This window comes from Ornithodoros turicata, chromosome 6, assembly GCF_037126465.1.
Source record: "Ornithodoros turicata isolate Travis chromosome 6, ASM3712646v1, whole genome shotgun sequence".
NCBI classification, from domain to species: Eukaryota; Metazoa; Arthropoda; class Arachnida; order Ixodida; family Argasidae; genus Ornithodoros; species Ornithodoros turicata.
The window spans coordinates 47064219-47078787 of record NC_088206.1 but is presented as its reverse complement, the minus strand read 5'-3'; the positions used below and the strand labels follow the sequence as shown (position 1 = coordinate 47078787).

The 14569-nt window shown below is 47.8% G+C and overlaps 1 protein-coding gene across 1 annotated transcript in view; it reads left to right on the top strand.

The window, feature by feature from the left end:
• LOC135397986 (paired box protein Pax-1-like) overlaps nt 1–7129 on the top strand; it is a 50429-nt gene extending 43300 nt beyond the window's left edge. The window contains exon 4 of the mRNA XM_064629449.1: nt 6926–7129. Within this exon, the coding sequence (XP_064485519.1) occupies nt 6926–7057 (132 nt within the window). The 3' untranslated portion in view covers nt 7058–7129. The remainder of the gene's footprint in view (nt 1–6925) is intronic.
• The last annotated feature ends 7440 nt before the right edge of the window (nt 7130–14569 follow it).

Here is a 14569-nt window from a genome sequence, read left to right as displayed (position 1 = left end):
GAACACCCTGTACACATCTGCAAAGGGTGGGGGTGTGGTGGGGGGCACTTCCCGTTTTTCCTGCCTCAGGCGGGGTAGTAGCTCATAAGCACCAAATGTAACCTCCAACCGCTCCAAACCTTCATACGCTCCTTATGCACCGAAAAAAAGTTGGTGGTTTTGAGAGTTTGGTGGAAATGAGCAGGAGGGGAGAAGCTGCTCATAAGCACCAAACGTCCAGAACATCCGAATGCTCATATGCACCGAAAGGCGGAAGACCACAAAGGTCGGGTCTTCTCCCGCATTTCGAACAAGGTCATAGGGTGAGAAAGGTGGGATTAATGGCGACTACCAAGGCCGCTTAATGTGTCAGTTTGAAATTTATGTAACAGCTTGGTTCTGCTTGTATGTAGTCAGAACGAATTTTTATCGAAGTTTACTGAATTTGACTGAATGTGTGGGTTTGAATGGGGTTATCATGAGACAATGGGTGTTTGAACGTGACAAACACGTCCGCAGTGGTGTCCGCCCATTTGGTCGAACGCCGTTTGATCGAAGGCGATTGATCGAACGCCGCTTGGTCGAAAACCGTTTGATCGAAAGCCGGTTGATAGACGCAGTTTCTTCGAAAGACGTTTGTTCGAAGGGAGTTCAAAACTCCATGCGCTGTGTCATCCGCACCTCTTTTTCTGTAATTTTTGACTCGAGCGTACGGAGCGGACAATCAGTGTCCTCTGCTTTTTTTTTTTTTCATTTGCATTATTATCATTTCTATTTATTTATTTATTTTTTTTGCAGAGAGACCACTGGTTATTTGCAGACGTTTGTGATTTATTTCATTTACGAACCATTTACGAACCAGTCATTTACGAACCAGTAGGACACATGTTGAAGAAAGTTGCCCCAAGTTGGGAGCATCCGATAGTCTGTGCTTCTTCTGAGCACCCTTGTCATTGCTGGTGACATATTTAAAGGAAACGGTCTGAAACGGGATAGCCATATGTGTGCGAAAGCCACTCGAAGTCTGTGGATGCTAAGAAGGAAATTTCCCCATGGCACAACGAAAGATATTAAATTAACAGCATATAAAACCTTAGTTCAACCTCGTTTAGTATATGCATCTGCAGTCTACACATGCACGCTATCCGAAAAAATAGAGAAAGTACACAGATCTGCTGCCCTGCTTAGCTTGTCTAGGTTTCGAAGGACTTCTTCGGTTACATGTCTGTTGCAAGAACTAAATTTAGATTCACCTGCACAGAGATAAATAAAATAAAACTGTTCTTTCTCCTATACAATGGTCAGTTGATTACAAACAATAATACATTGTTAAAATTTATCCACATTCAACAGGAATAAATCATCGAAAAATGTCATAAATTAATTTTTTATTTATTTGCCAAAAATGTTGAATACTTGAAATCAATTATTATTTGACAAAGGGTTGGGGGATTAACATGTATGGCATGTTTAGTCACTATGTGTCAGAGCGAAATACCCTATCAGGTTGTCGAACGGGCTAGCGTGAACAACGTGGGCCCTTGGACCGCTTCTTGGACAGGAAAAAGTGTGTTAGCATGAGGAATGTGTTTGCGAGCAAGCGGGTTGCGCACAGTGAAATGTTGCTTAGGTTAACGGCATTTAGAACTCCGGCTTTGTTTTTGTTGTTGTTTTCGTTTCTTTTTTCTTTTTTTTTCATTTTCAACACTCCAAGTGAGCCAATAAAAAAATCGATCAAACGACCGCTGTCGTTTCGATCTTCAATGAAATGCCTTTCGACCAAATCATATGTCGGCACAGTTCCTTTAGAAGTCAGCCAGTATACACATTCCCCCAGGCTGTCAGTCGTGACGTTGCCCACCTCTGTGAGGCCAACAACGGCGAGACCTTTCATCGTCACCACAGTGAATTAAATTCGCCTACCTGAGGTAGAGTGTGGCTGACGTCTAAGAGAAAATGTGGCCGATGGACGGATATCAACATGGAACGCCGTCTACTCCATAGCGCTTAAAGCTACATAAACGAGTATACCTAAGAGAAAACGAGTAGTAAAAACAAACTGAAGAAATAAACTGAAATAAAATTAAACTGAATACATGTCAGAGAATCAACGATAACACCCAGTGAGCTTGAACTAGCGGTGCAGGAAGGAGGCTTGACGCTGCACAGCGTCGCAGTCAGGCACTGGCGTCATCGAAAGGTTCTGTAGCATTCGCTACAGTTCCACAGTATAAATTCTGTGTCGTGAAGCATACATTAGAAGTAGTTTTGGCATGTGTTACAACGTGCCTGTTTTTGCATGTTCTTGCATATTTAGGTGTTTTTTTTTTGTCTAAATACCTGTCTATTTTCATGGTTTTAGCACGTAAATATCCGAGTTCTACTTATAAGAGGAAATAATGTTGTTCTTGAATGCCTAAAACGGTGGGCAAACAGAAATGAGTTGAAAACCAATCATTCAAAGAACCAAGCCAGTCATCTTCCAGACCGAAGATAGAATAACTATAGGAACGAGAATGTGTAGAGCATATTGGATGGAGTTCCGGAAAAAAATAGTTCCGGAAAAGTTCGTCCCGGAAAAATTGGTCCCTGGTCGCGTGGCGGAAGAAATGGTCCCGCGCGGTTCCGTGCGCCCAAAAATACAGCAGCGTGGTTGTGGACATCTGATGAACCGGATCATAGCCAATCAAGTGCTATCATTCTCACTCCTCATTTGTTCGAAATTGGAAGACATGCTTTTTCAATTAACATTAATCTTAATGAACAATAAATGCTGCACGCCATTTAATGAGGAACATAAAAACGGTTCCATTTGCAGCACCGGTTGTATTGTACAAATTGCGTCTGTTCTTTCTGTTCCTCTCTTTATTTTGCGGAGTACAGACAACGCGAGCAGATCAGGAAGCAGTTCTGCAATGTCTGCTACCTTCTCCTAAAAGTGACAAGAAAAAAAGAAAAAAAAAGTAGGAGTCGTCTTTCCGCAGAACGAAAATTCAAATCTCAGTTCTTTCTTATTCTGACTGAACAGGCCATATCTTCTGTTTTGTCGACCAACGCGTGGAGTGGTAAAAGTTGTTTGGATTTCTGTAAAACGCTAACAACTTGGGGCGGTGTCAATGGGAACTTGAACTGGAGAATCGCAGCAAAAATTTTGAAGTACAAATGGTAGACATCGATGCCAGCGAACTTATAATGGAATATCGTTTTGTGTCATTGAGAAAAAGAGAGGACGCCAAACAAAGAGACGCCAAACAATTTTTAACGTACACATACAAGAAAGCCTCCAGGGGATATATCTGAATCCTTGCATTTGCGTCAGGATTCCATTTTCTGACCACCAGCTGACGCTGAAAAGAGCCTCAGCACAATGAAACTGACCGATCAAGAATATTCTGCGCAAAACGATAAGATATGTCAGGCTTTCCGAGTTCGTAATCAACCGAAAACATGATTATCATATCTCTAGACTATGACGCATTGATTAACCAACTTGCGAAGAACAAGGCTCGAAAGAAGGGTTTTGCGCAAATGTTCACTGTAGGCCTATGTATGCAAAATATAAACCCTATATAAATATCGTATTCCAGCTTCTGCACTGTAAGTGAACCCGGACATATGTTCGGAGGGGGCCACGCTCTTTGTTGCTACAGCCTACAGCGAGTGGCTTTCGAGCTAGAATGAAGTCTTTTGTCCTAGGATGCCTCCATGTCTATGAAAATAAAGCTAAAATTGAAATCCATAAACGAGAAGGCGCTATTCGTTCTGGCTACATACAAGCAGGACCAAGCTGTTACATAAACTTCAAACTGACACATTAAGCGGCCTTGATAGTCGCCATTCATTCCACCTTTCTCACCCTAACAAAAAAGCCGGAGTTCGAAAACAAAGGAAAAAACAAAGCCGGAGTTCTAAATGCCGTTATCCTAAGCAACATTTAACTGTGCGCAACCCGCTTGCTCGCAAACACATTCCTCATGCTAACCCACTTTTTCGTGTCCAAGAAGCGGTCCAAGGGCCCATGTTGTTCACGCTAGCCCGTTCGACAACCTGATAGGGTTTTCCGCTCTGACACATAGTGACTAAACATGCCATACATGTTAATCCCCCAACCCTTTGTCAAATAATAATTGATTTCAAGTATTAAACATTTTTCGCAAATAAATAAAAATACATTTATGACATTTTTTGATGATTTATTCCTGTTGAATGTGGATAAATTTTCACAATGTATTATTGTTTCTAATCAACTCGCCATTGTATAGGAGAAAGAACAGTTTTATTTTATATGTCTGTGTGCAGGTGAATCTAAATTTAGTTCTTGCAACAGACATGTAACCGAAGAAGTCCTTCGAAACCTAGACAGGCTAAGCAGGGCAGCAGATCTGTGTACTTTCTCTATTTTTTCGGATAGCGTGCATGTGTAGACTGCAGATGCATACACTAAACGAGGTTGAACTAAGGTTTTATATGCTGTTAATTTAATATCTTTCGTTGTGCCATGGGGAAATTTCCTTCTTAGCATCCACAGACTTCGAGTGGCTTTCACGCACATATGGCTATCACGTTTCAGATCTTTTCCTTTAAATATGTCACCAGCAATGACAAGGGTGCTCAGAAGCACAGACTATCGGCTGCTCCCAACTTGGGGCAACTTTCTTCAACATGTGTCCTACTGGTTCGTAAATGACAAACGTCTGCAAATAACCAGTGGTCTCCCTGCAAAAAAAAAAAATAAATAAATAAAAATGATAATAATACAAATGAAAAAAAAAAAAAAAGCAGAGGACACTGATTGTCCGCTCCGTATGCTCGAGTCAAAAGTTACAGAAAAAGAGGTGCGGATGACACAGTGCATGCAGTTTTGAACTCCCTTCGAACAAACGTCTTTCGAAGAAACGGTGTCGATCAAACGGCTTTCGATCAAACGGTTTTCGACCAAGCGGCGTTCGATCAAACGCCTTCTACCAAACGGCGTTCGACCAAATGGGCGGACACCACGGCGGACGTGTTTGTCACGTTCAAACACCCATTGACTCATGATAACCCCATTCAAATTCGAACTTAAAAATAAACTTCGATAGAAATTCGTTCTGACTACATACAAGCAGAACCAAGCTGTTACATAAATTTCAAACTGACACATTAAGCGGCCTTGGTAGTCGCCATTAATTCCACCTTTCTCACCCTATGACCTTGTTCGAAATGCGGGAGAAGAAGACCCGACCTTTGTGGTCTCCCGCCTTTCGGTGCATATGAGCATTCGGATGTTCTGGACGTTTGGTGCTTATGGGCAGCTTCTCCCCTCCTGCTCATTTCCACCAAACGCTCAAAACCACCAACTTTTTTTCGGTGCATATGAGCGTTTGGAGGTTATGAGCATTTGGTGCATACGGTCTCGATATTTCAGTTGCATTTAAAATGCTGCAATGAGGCAACGCTTACTCAATACTCAACGCTTAATGCAATGCTCGTACTACCTGCTGAAAAGTCACCGACAAAAGTTTACAGTATTCGTTGTGCTTTCTATGAGATACGTTCCCTAATGAAGCACGTGTTAAATATAAGAATGATCACTATCTGAACATGTCCTACGTCATTTTCTTCTTTTGTGAGAAACTTGAACCAAATATGTACTACACTCTGAGAATAAAATGATTAATTCCATTTCAGTATACTCTTGGGGACTTTAAATGCATTCCCGCAAACATTAATCCTTTTCGTAAATAAGTGCACGGAAGCCACAGAGTATGACTACATTTTACGTTTTCTCCTCACTGTCCCATGCATATATTTTATGTGCATTAGGGAAAGTACTTTGACTTTGCATGAAACGGGTTTGTCAAGTTATAAAATGTAACGTTCCAGTCTCCGAAACCGACTTCCTGGTCCGGACACTAGGCGTAACTTTATTGTTTTTCCCAATGCCCCGTGCTTTTCCTCGTCCTCGTCTTTTCCTACGTTACATAAAATATTGTGACACGCAAAGGGTACAATTTTGTAAGGGAACAACCAGTATTTCTCACTCCGCAGGTAGGCAGGAAATTGCTTAATTACATGGCGCTGTTCCGTCAAAAACTTGCAAAGCACATACTTACGTATAGACTATTGCGTTAAAGGGGCACGAAAATGCCACCACAAGTTCACTTCAAATTAAGTTACCCGCTATGTTAATTGCGCACATGTTGTCGTAATTCAAGACTTCGATTCTGTTAGGAAGCTATACTATGCTATACAGTCAGAATTATACCGGACTGTTTTTTGCCTAGGCACTACGCAGTGAACGTCGCTCAGCTCGTGCATCGGGTATACATCGGGTGATTTTAGTCCATATATGCTGCGCGTGAACGCGCGTGCCACGCCATGGAGCAGTTCCGGTGAAAAACGTAGTGCGACTTGCGGAGCACGTTGGTGTCGCTGTCCGAAGGACGTGAAGATAATTGTTATCGCTAGAACATTTGTGATGAATGTTGTGGGCTACCATTAAGTAAATCGGTATCGGTAAGCACACCGATAGGCATGAGCGCACTTCTCCTGCTGTCTCATTGGATGCGGCCAATCTTTGCTTCCTGAGGATCCCATTCGTTGCCGCCAAAGACGGCTCTGTTTTCATCGCGTTTTTCTTCTAAACGGTAGCGCTGTGTGAACTAATTTTGCTTGCTTTATACTAATTCAAACACGGAGTTCCATTTGAGAACAAGTTGTTTTTGCATTTTAGTGTCCCTTTAAGGGGATCATTTGGGACTATTTCCAGTGCTGGGGAATATATTTCAGGGTCAGGGGATTAAAATAGGGAGTAATTGCAATCTAGTGGACAACAACCTACAATTACTCCCCAATTTACAAATTTTTCCCTTATAGTGTACATCTGCATATGGGATTACTTTTTTAATTGTTTTCCTGAGGGTCAAACGAGTGTTGATGCTGATGCAACGTTTGATTCTTGTAGCCACTGGCCAAGGCATGGGACTTCTACCACCACTTCCACCAGCAGCAGCAGAGGACGGCAGAGGTGCATCACAACTACTACGTGCACTCTTACATCCAACACAATGTATCTCACCCGGGATCTCACCTATAACACCCACTGCATTCTCATAGCCGCCTCGTTGTACATCATCCCCTTATCAAAAAATAAAGTGTTGCTCTCGTTTGCCCAATGGCTAGATTGATGGGGAGAGCACCCTACACCACCACGGGGAGATAAGAGGCGGCACGTCATCGCAGCAGCCAGCTTCGTTCTCGGAAGCCGCACTGGAGGACATTCGCCCATCCATCCATTATTCCAAACTAGGGCAGAACGGGGTTCAAATACAACGTCTGGGATCGTCTCAAACGTCGAAGAAAGGGGGCAGTGACGAATCAAAATACGTGCAGTTATTGAACGGAAATTATAAACTCATGACGATCGCATGGAGTCGGCGGGCTCTGAGAAGAACCCCCTGAAGAGAATCGATATACGAACCTCTTGAAGTCTTGAAAGTGTTCGGAGATGGAGATAACATTTTAAAATTTAGCTGTGTGCCGGTAATTAATTACTATGGAGTACATGACAGTTAATGGACCCTCCCTATATTTTCGCTATGCTACCACAATCATCACTCGTCGATTGCTCTTTGGACGTATTTACGGCTAGGTTGGGTTATGTTGGCTTAGGTTGACATGAAGAAAAATTCGCCATATGGGCAGAAAGACAAGTAGTGCACTGATAGGGTCTCGACCACCATCAAACGTTATGTGCCACGAAGATTTCAAGAAAGAACACTTCGATATACGAGTTCGTCGAAAAAAAGCATGTTTAGCGCGGTACAGAAAGATGGTTCCTATTACAAATTTTGAACTGATGGTAACCGTTTCCAGACAAAGCCATAGCCTCCTAGTATATAGGAGGCTATGTTTCAACGTCTTGATAGCTTTCTTCCTTCGTAGACTTCGAGGTTATGTACCTATGTGCCTCAGTGTGTGCACGAGGCTTTCCCGTCTGCAATCTTGTAAAACAACAACAACACCTTTATTGTGAGATGATGAATGGGGAGTTTCATCGCCAGTGGCGATACTCAACCCCATTGCTGGTGGTGATGCGGGGAATGAAATAATGAGCCCTCAAAGCTCTGCCGTCCTGTTAAAGCTGTCCTCTGCCCTCAAAGCTCTCTTCACCTTTCTAGATACCATATAGGACTTCGATCCTTATTGTGCAATCTTGTACAAACAACAACTTCATTTCAGGAGGGGAATATTTTATTGCTGGAGGGGAATCAGGGAATGAGGGTCGTTACAATGAGGGTCCAAGTCCTGTGGCGTCTAAAAAGGCGAAGAGAGCATTGAGCAATCTTGTACGAACCCTATGCAGGTCACAGAAAACAAGGTTTTTTCTGCGCTCTATCTACGATTTAGCACTCCATACGGCTAACTGCAAATGTACTTCATCCTTCTTTTTTAACGTTTGCGTTTGTGGTGGAATCATCATTTGAGACCAATGCGAGGATTAGCATACACGCAGTGCTTATACTGATCATTATTCGTATGGTGGATGATGTCCTACATCCCAGAGGCTCTTTCACGGAAAGACACCCCAAAATTCGCAGCCTCGTCTACTTTCTCCAGGAATCTGGCCTCGCTCAAAGGCTATGAGTACTGCTCGGACTTCTCGGCAACTCTGCAGTGACTGCCCTAAATCTTAATTTTCGGCCGTCACCATTCCTTCATCTGTAATCACACCATCTCATCTCATCCTGACTACAGTCGTGACACAGCCCACATACGTGAGGCCAACAACGGCAAGCCGGTTTTCATGACCACCACCACCACCATTATTCGACAAGGCATAAAGAACAAAGCTTTATTATGGTCAGTCGTTAGGTGGGATAAAAACCTATATACGTGCGAGAACAACTCACCGGAACCCTTTATTGCTGGTTCGGCGATTGTCTTTTCTTTCCCTCGCCGCAGACCGATTCAGTTGGCATTGAAAGAGAAATCGCGTACGGAGTCGTTTCGTGAAAACAGTATCCATGTAGTAACGATTAAGTTTACTCGTTTTTACATTTTTTTTATTTTGTCTTTTTGCTTACGCGTGGAGGGGGGCTCTCGACGAAGGAAGTCTATGTTAGAGGCGATGAATGAAGTCCTCTGTGTCTGGCCCTTCCGCCCAGCTGCACCAAGTTCATAGACGGTCCTCACACGTCATTTTTTGCAACACGCAAAGGCGATAAATTACGCGAAGATACATGCACGTCGACTCCAGTCACAAGATTCATAATACGAGCTGGCGATTTTCGAATACATACCATGTCGTAACAGTCGTGTACACTTCCCTCGGAGTGGAATGTTGGAACACATATTCCATTGTATCCCTGATTGCCGAAAACACACGCACGTGTTCATTCTAGGTGATGAAATAATGGAAAATACAGAAAATAGAAAACAATGTAACTTTATTTTTTTGTGAAGTATGATAAACAAATGTCAAATAATGAAGACAGGATGGCAACCTCAATCACATTTTCGCTGACATTTTTCGAACACATTTATGCCGACATATATATCTGCTGCTTCAAGCCCAGTATTTCGAAGCAAGTCACCCCCACTTTTTCGACAACTCACCGCCCCCCCCCCTCCCCATTCGTTCCAAAGAAAAGAAAAGAACAGACGAGTCCAAAACCGGCGACGTCTGCCATCGTCTGACATTCGTGTCGTGTGCTGTTCTAAGTAAACACTTTCTCGGTCCATTCCACGAAAGATGAATAAAAAGTAGCTCTACTTCCAGTTTGAAGCACGAAACTCACGTGACAAATCGCCTTTCTCGCCCAAAGAACGTAAATCGAGCCGCCCTTTGACGATGCCGTCTGGCTGCGACTGTCTGCCAAGCAGAAGGCACGGAGCCTGAAACGCGACCGCACAACATGTACGCGGTCTGGGACTTTCCCCGCGCTTGTGGTTGTAACTTAAATCTCGTTAATGTGCTCGTTTCAGCGGTTTCGGTGTCTGTGCGCCGTGCCGCTCAAACCTGCTGGAGGGGCCAACATGTGTTTGCTCTGCTCTTTCTTGGAAGCAGAGCAGTTTTCGTTTGCGGGCATATTTTTGGCGGCGGCAGCGGTACATGCTCTACATCCGTCGGGGCTGCAATCCTACTCCGAAAGTATCGGTTTGTTGGAGCTCATTGGGTGGCACAATTGGCGCTGTGTTTTATTGAAATAATGACGGAATCATGGATAAACATTATTAGCATTCTCATCGGGTGAACAGGTGTTATGTCAGGGCATTGTTCACATGAAGGGAACCGAAGGGTCCGTTGCCGGGTTTCAACTAACAAAGACACAAGAAGAAAGCAAAATAAAATAAAATAAAAGGAGGTTCTACAAATTGCGCGAAGGAAGATGGGTCCGTACTTATTGAGCTTTCTGTCGACATTATTGTTACTTTCGTGTGGAGTAAACCTTATTAATCCATGCTGTGAAACGGCTACATGAAAATCACGGATAAGTAACATTTCGTATTGGCGGCTGGAATTCACAAAATCAGTTCATTGTTGACCAAATACAAGTTGAATGTTATTTACCTAGTTAACCGTGACAATAAAATAAATCGCAGAACTTAGATGAGAAGATGTCGTGCACAGGGAATTCCGTCCTTCATAGTACTTCCTCTTATGATATCCTCCCCCCCCCCCCGCAAACCCCCTGGCCCGGGACAACCCTTCCCTACTCTTCTCTGCCACTGAGGCGCACGGGAGTCCTGTTGCCACCCACAGCGTTTTCTACCCGTAGCTCATATATATCTAGCGTATATATATATATATATATTGTATATATAGCGTATAGCGTATATATAGCGTACATATCTACAACTGTGCCGTCATCGCTCGAAGGGCCATTTAAAGTGACACTAAAGCGCAACAATTTCTCCCGTCGCGGAATGCTGTTACCTTGACATTGTAGCAGCAGCGTCATAATCATCACCAGCACCGCCATCGGTTACGCGCAGCACTGCGCGTGACCCGAGCTTTCGTTTTCGGTTCATCGCCATTAACCGTCATTAAACCCATCAACCTCAGTAGAGCCTGGTCGCCTCATTTCTCGCTCTACAACTGGTGACCCGAACGTGATGTCTTAGCGTTCCACCATCATGAACGGTGACCAGCACTCCACCTGCTCTTCGCCTCCCAGCCGGCCACCGCCACTTCCACCGCTCGAGGCTTCTGTGGCACCGCTCCGCCTGCCGCCTTTCTCCATCTCCGATCCTCAGCTGTGGTTCGCGCAGGCGGAGGTTCTCTTCGACGGACGCCGCGTCACTTCTCAAGCCTCAAGGTTTGGCTATGCCATCGCAAACCTTCCTCCCGAAGCTGCGGCGGAAGTCCGCGACATAATCATCCACCCTCACCCCGAGTTACCCTACGACACCTTACGGGACGAGTTAATTCGCCGTACATCTGCTTCGGAGGAGCGGCGATTGCAGCAGCTTCTGAACAGGGAAGAGCTCGGCGATCGACGGCCCACCCAGCTCCTACGCCGCATGCGCGACCTCGCCGGCAACCCTACCACGGACGACTCGCTACTACGCGAACTCTTCCTACAACGTTTGCCCCACAACGTACGCATGATCCTGGCCGCCGGCGAAAATTCCCGCCTGGATGACTTGGCGAAGATGGCGGACCGTATTATGGATTTTGCTGGCCTTCCATCTCCAGGAGCCGTTGCCGCCCTGGCCCCCCGCACCTCCCCTCCACCGGTGGACGTTGCAATCAATGCCATCAGCACGTCGCTCCAGCAACTCCAGACTACGGTGGCGGCCCTGGTGAACCGGGTGGACGCCATTCCCCCGCCGCGACCACGTTCCCCTCGGCGCCCGTTTTGCCGTCGCTGCTCGCCATCCCGTCAACGGTCTCCTTCGCCCTCTCAGCACCACTTCTGCTGGTATCATCGAAAATTCGGCGATGCCGCAAGGAACTGCCATGCCCCTTGCTCGTGGCCGGGAAACGCTCCCCCCAACCATTAACGGCTGGCATGGCTGGGGGCGACAACAGCCGGCTCTTCCGGATCACGGACCGCGTGTCCGGCTGTCGCTTCCTGGTGGACACCGGGGCTGACGTGAGCGTCGTTCCACCAACCCCCGCAGAGAAACGACACCGACAACCAGACTTGGCTTTGCAGGCCGTCAACAAGTCCACCATCTCAACTTACGGTCAACGCTCCGTCACCCTTGACCTCGGCCTGCGCAGAGTATTTCGTTGGGTTTTTACCATCGCCGACCTCCCCTTCGCAATCCTTGGCGCCGACTTCCTCCACCATTTCGACCTTCTTGTGGATATTAGACGCCAGCGCCTCGTCGACAACACTACTTCTTTGCACGTTTATGGAGCCCCAGCGCATATAGCCGCCATTAGTCCCACCGTTCGGCTACCGTTGCCCACTGCTTTCGCCGACATTGTCACGGAGTTCCCCGCTGTCCTGCGCCAATCGCACGCCTCTTGCCCACCTCGCCACAGCGTCACTCACCACATCGTGACACGGGGCCCCCCTGTCTTCGCTCGCCCCAGACGGCTGGCTCCAGAGCGCCTCGTCATTGCCAAGAGGGAATTTGAGCACATGCTCGAACTGGGGATCATTCGGCCTTCCTCCAGCCCGTGGTCTTCCGCTCTCCACATGGTGCCCAAAGCAACACCTGGTGATTGGCGCCCATGTGGGGACTACCGTGCACTCAACATCGTCACGGTACCGGACAGATACCCCCTTCCCCATATTCAGGACTTCACCGCGAATCTTGACGGAGCGACCATCTTCTCCAAGATAGACCTCATCAAAGCCTATCACCAAATTCCCGTCCATCCCCCTGACATCCCGAAGACTGCTATAACCACCCCTTTTGGCCTCTTTGAATACGTGCGGATGCCCTTTGGCCTGCGTAATGCTGCGCAGACATTCCAACGATTCATCAACGAAGTGCTCCGCGGCCTGGACTTCGCATTCGCATACATGGATGACATCCTCGTCGCAAGTCCATCTCCGGAGGCTCATCGCGCCCATCTGCGCGCCCTGTTCTCGCGCCTGGAGGACTACGGAGTCTCCATCAATGCCGCGAAGTGCGAGTTTGGCGTTACCACCCTTACCTTCCTGGGACACACCATCACCCCGCAAGGCATCCGGCCACTCGCATCCAAGGTCCAGGCCATCCGAGACTTTCCTGCCCCCACTTCTCGCAAAGGACTTCGTTCATTCCTTGGCCTCGTGACTTTCTACCGACGTTTTGTGCCTCGCTGTGCTGCCTTGCTCCAGCCTCTCTACGCAGCTCTCGGCGCTGACCATCCGAAAGAGGCCCGTGCTGCCCCTCTGGAGTGGACACCGGCAGCAGAACGCGCGTTCGAAGCGGTCAAGCAGGCCCTGGCAGATGCTGTGCTGCTCCACCATCCTCGTCCTGACGCCGAGACAGCGTTGTTCGTCGACGCCTGCACTGCTGCTGTCGGCGCAGTCTTGCAGCAGCGTCAGGATGGCCACTGGAAACCTCTCGGTTTCTTTTCCCAGCGCCTCTCGCCAGCCGAAACACGCTACAGCACCTTCGGGCGTGAGCTCCTCGCCGCCTACCTGGCATGCAGACACTACCGCCATTTTCTCGAGGGCCGCCCGTTTGTGCTGTACACCGACCACAAGCCTCTCATGTTCGCCCTGCGATCGGCCTCCCTCAACCACTCGCCTCGTGAAACCCGCCACATGTGCTACCTCTTGGAGTTCACGACCGATGTGCGACACGTCGCAGGCGAAGACAATGCCGCTGCCGACGCACTCTCGCGGCCGGACGTCAATGCTCTCCATCCGCCCCCCGCGGTCGATTTGGACGGCATCGCCCAGGCGCAACAGGCAGATGAAGAACTCGCCGCCCTTCGTTCATCCCCCGCCTCATCCACCACTTTTCGGGAGATCTCGCTCCCCGGTTCGACGGCAAGTGTATGGTGCGACACCTCTACTGGTACCCCGCGCCCTTTCGTTCCTCTGGCCTTCCGCCGGCATGTTTTCAACGCCCTCCACTCGCTGTCCCACCCTGGCGTGCGCGGCACGCAAAAGATCGTCGCAGAGCGCTACATATGGCCTCGCGTGAATGCCGATGTCCGTGACTGGGCGCGGGCCTGCCTAGCCTGCCAGCGGTCCAAAATCTACCGCCACACCATCTCGCCTCCATCGCGGTTCCTTCCGCCAGATGCACGTTTCGACCAGGTCCACATCGACTTGGTCGGCCCGCTTCCTCCGGCCAAAGGCTACCGCTACCTGCTCTCGTGCATCGACCGCTTTACCCGCTGGCCGGAGGTAACGCCGATCCCTGACATCACGGCAGAGACGGTGGCCCACGCATTCCTCTTCTCCTGGGTTTCCCGATTCGGCGTCCCGTCCACTGTAACCACGGACAGAGGACGCCAGTTTGAATCGGCCCTCTTCCGTCACCTGTGCAGCGCCCTCGGAACCCATCACATCCGAACCACGGCCTACCATCCGGCTGCCAACGGCCTGGTCGAGCGCCTTCATCGGCAGCTCAAGGCGTCCCTCCGCGCCACTGACCACGGCGACACAACCTGGCCCGAGCGTCTACCCTTCGTCCTGCTTGGCCT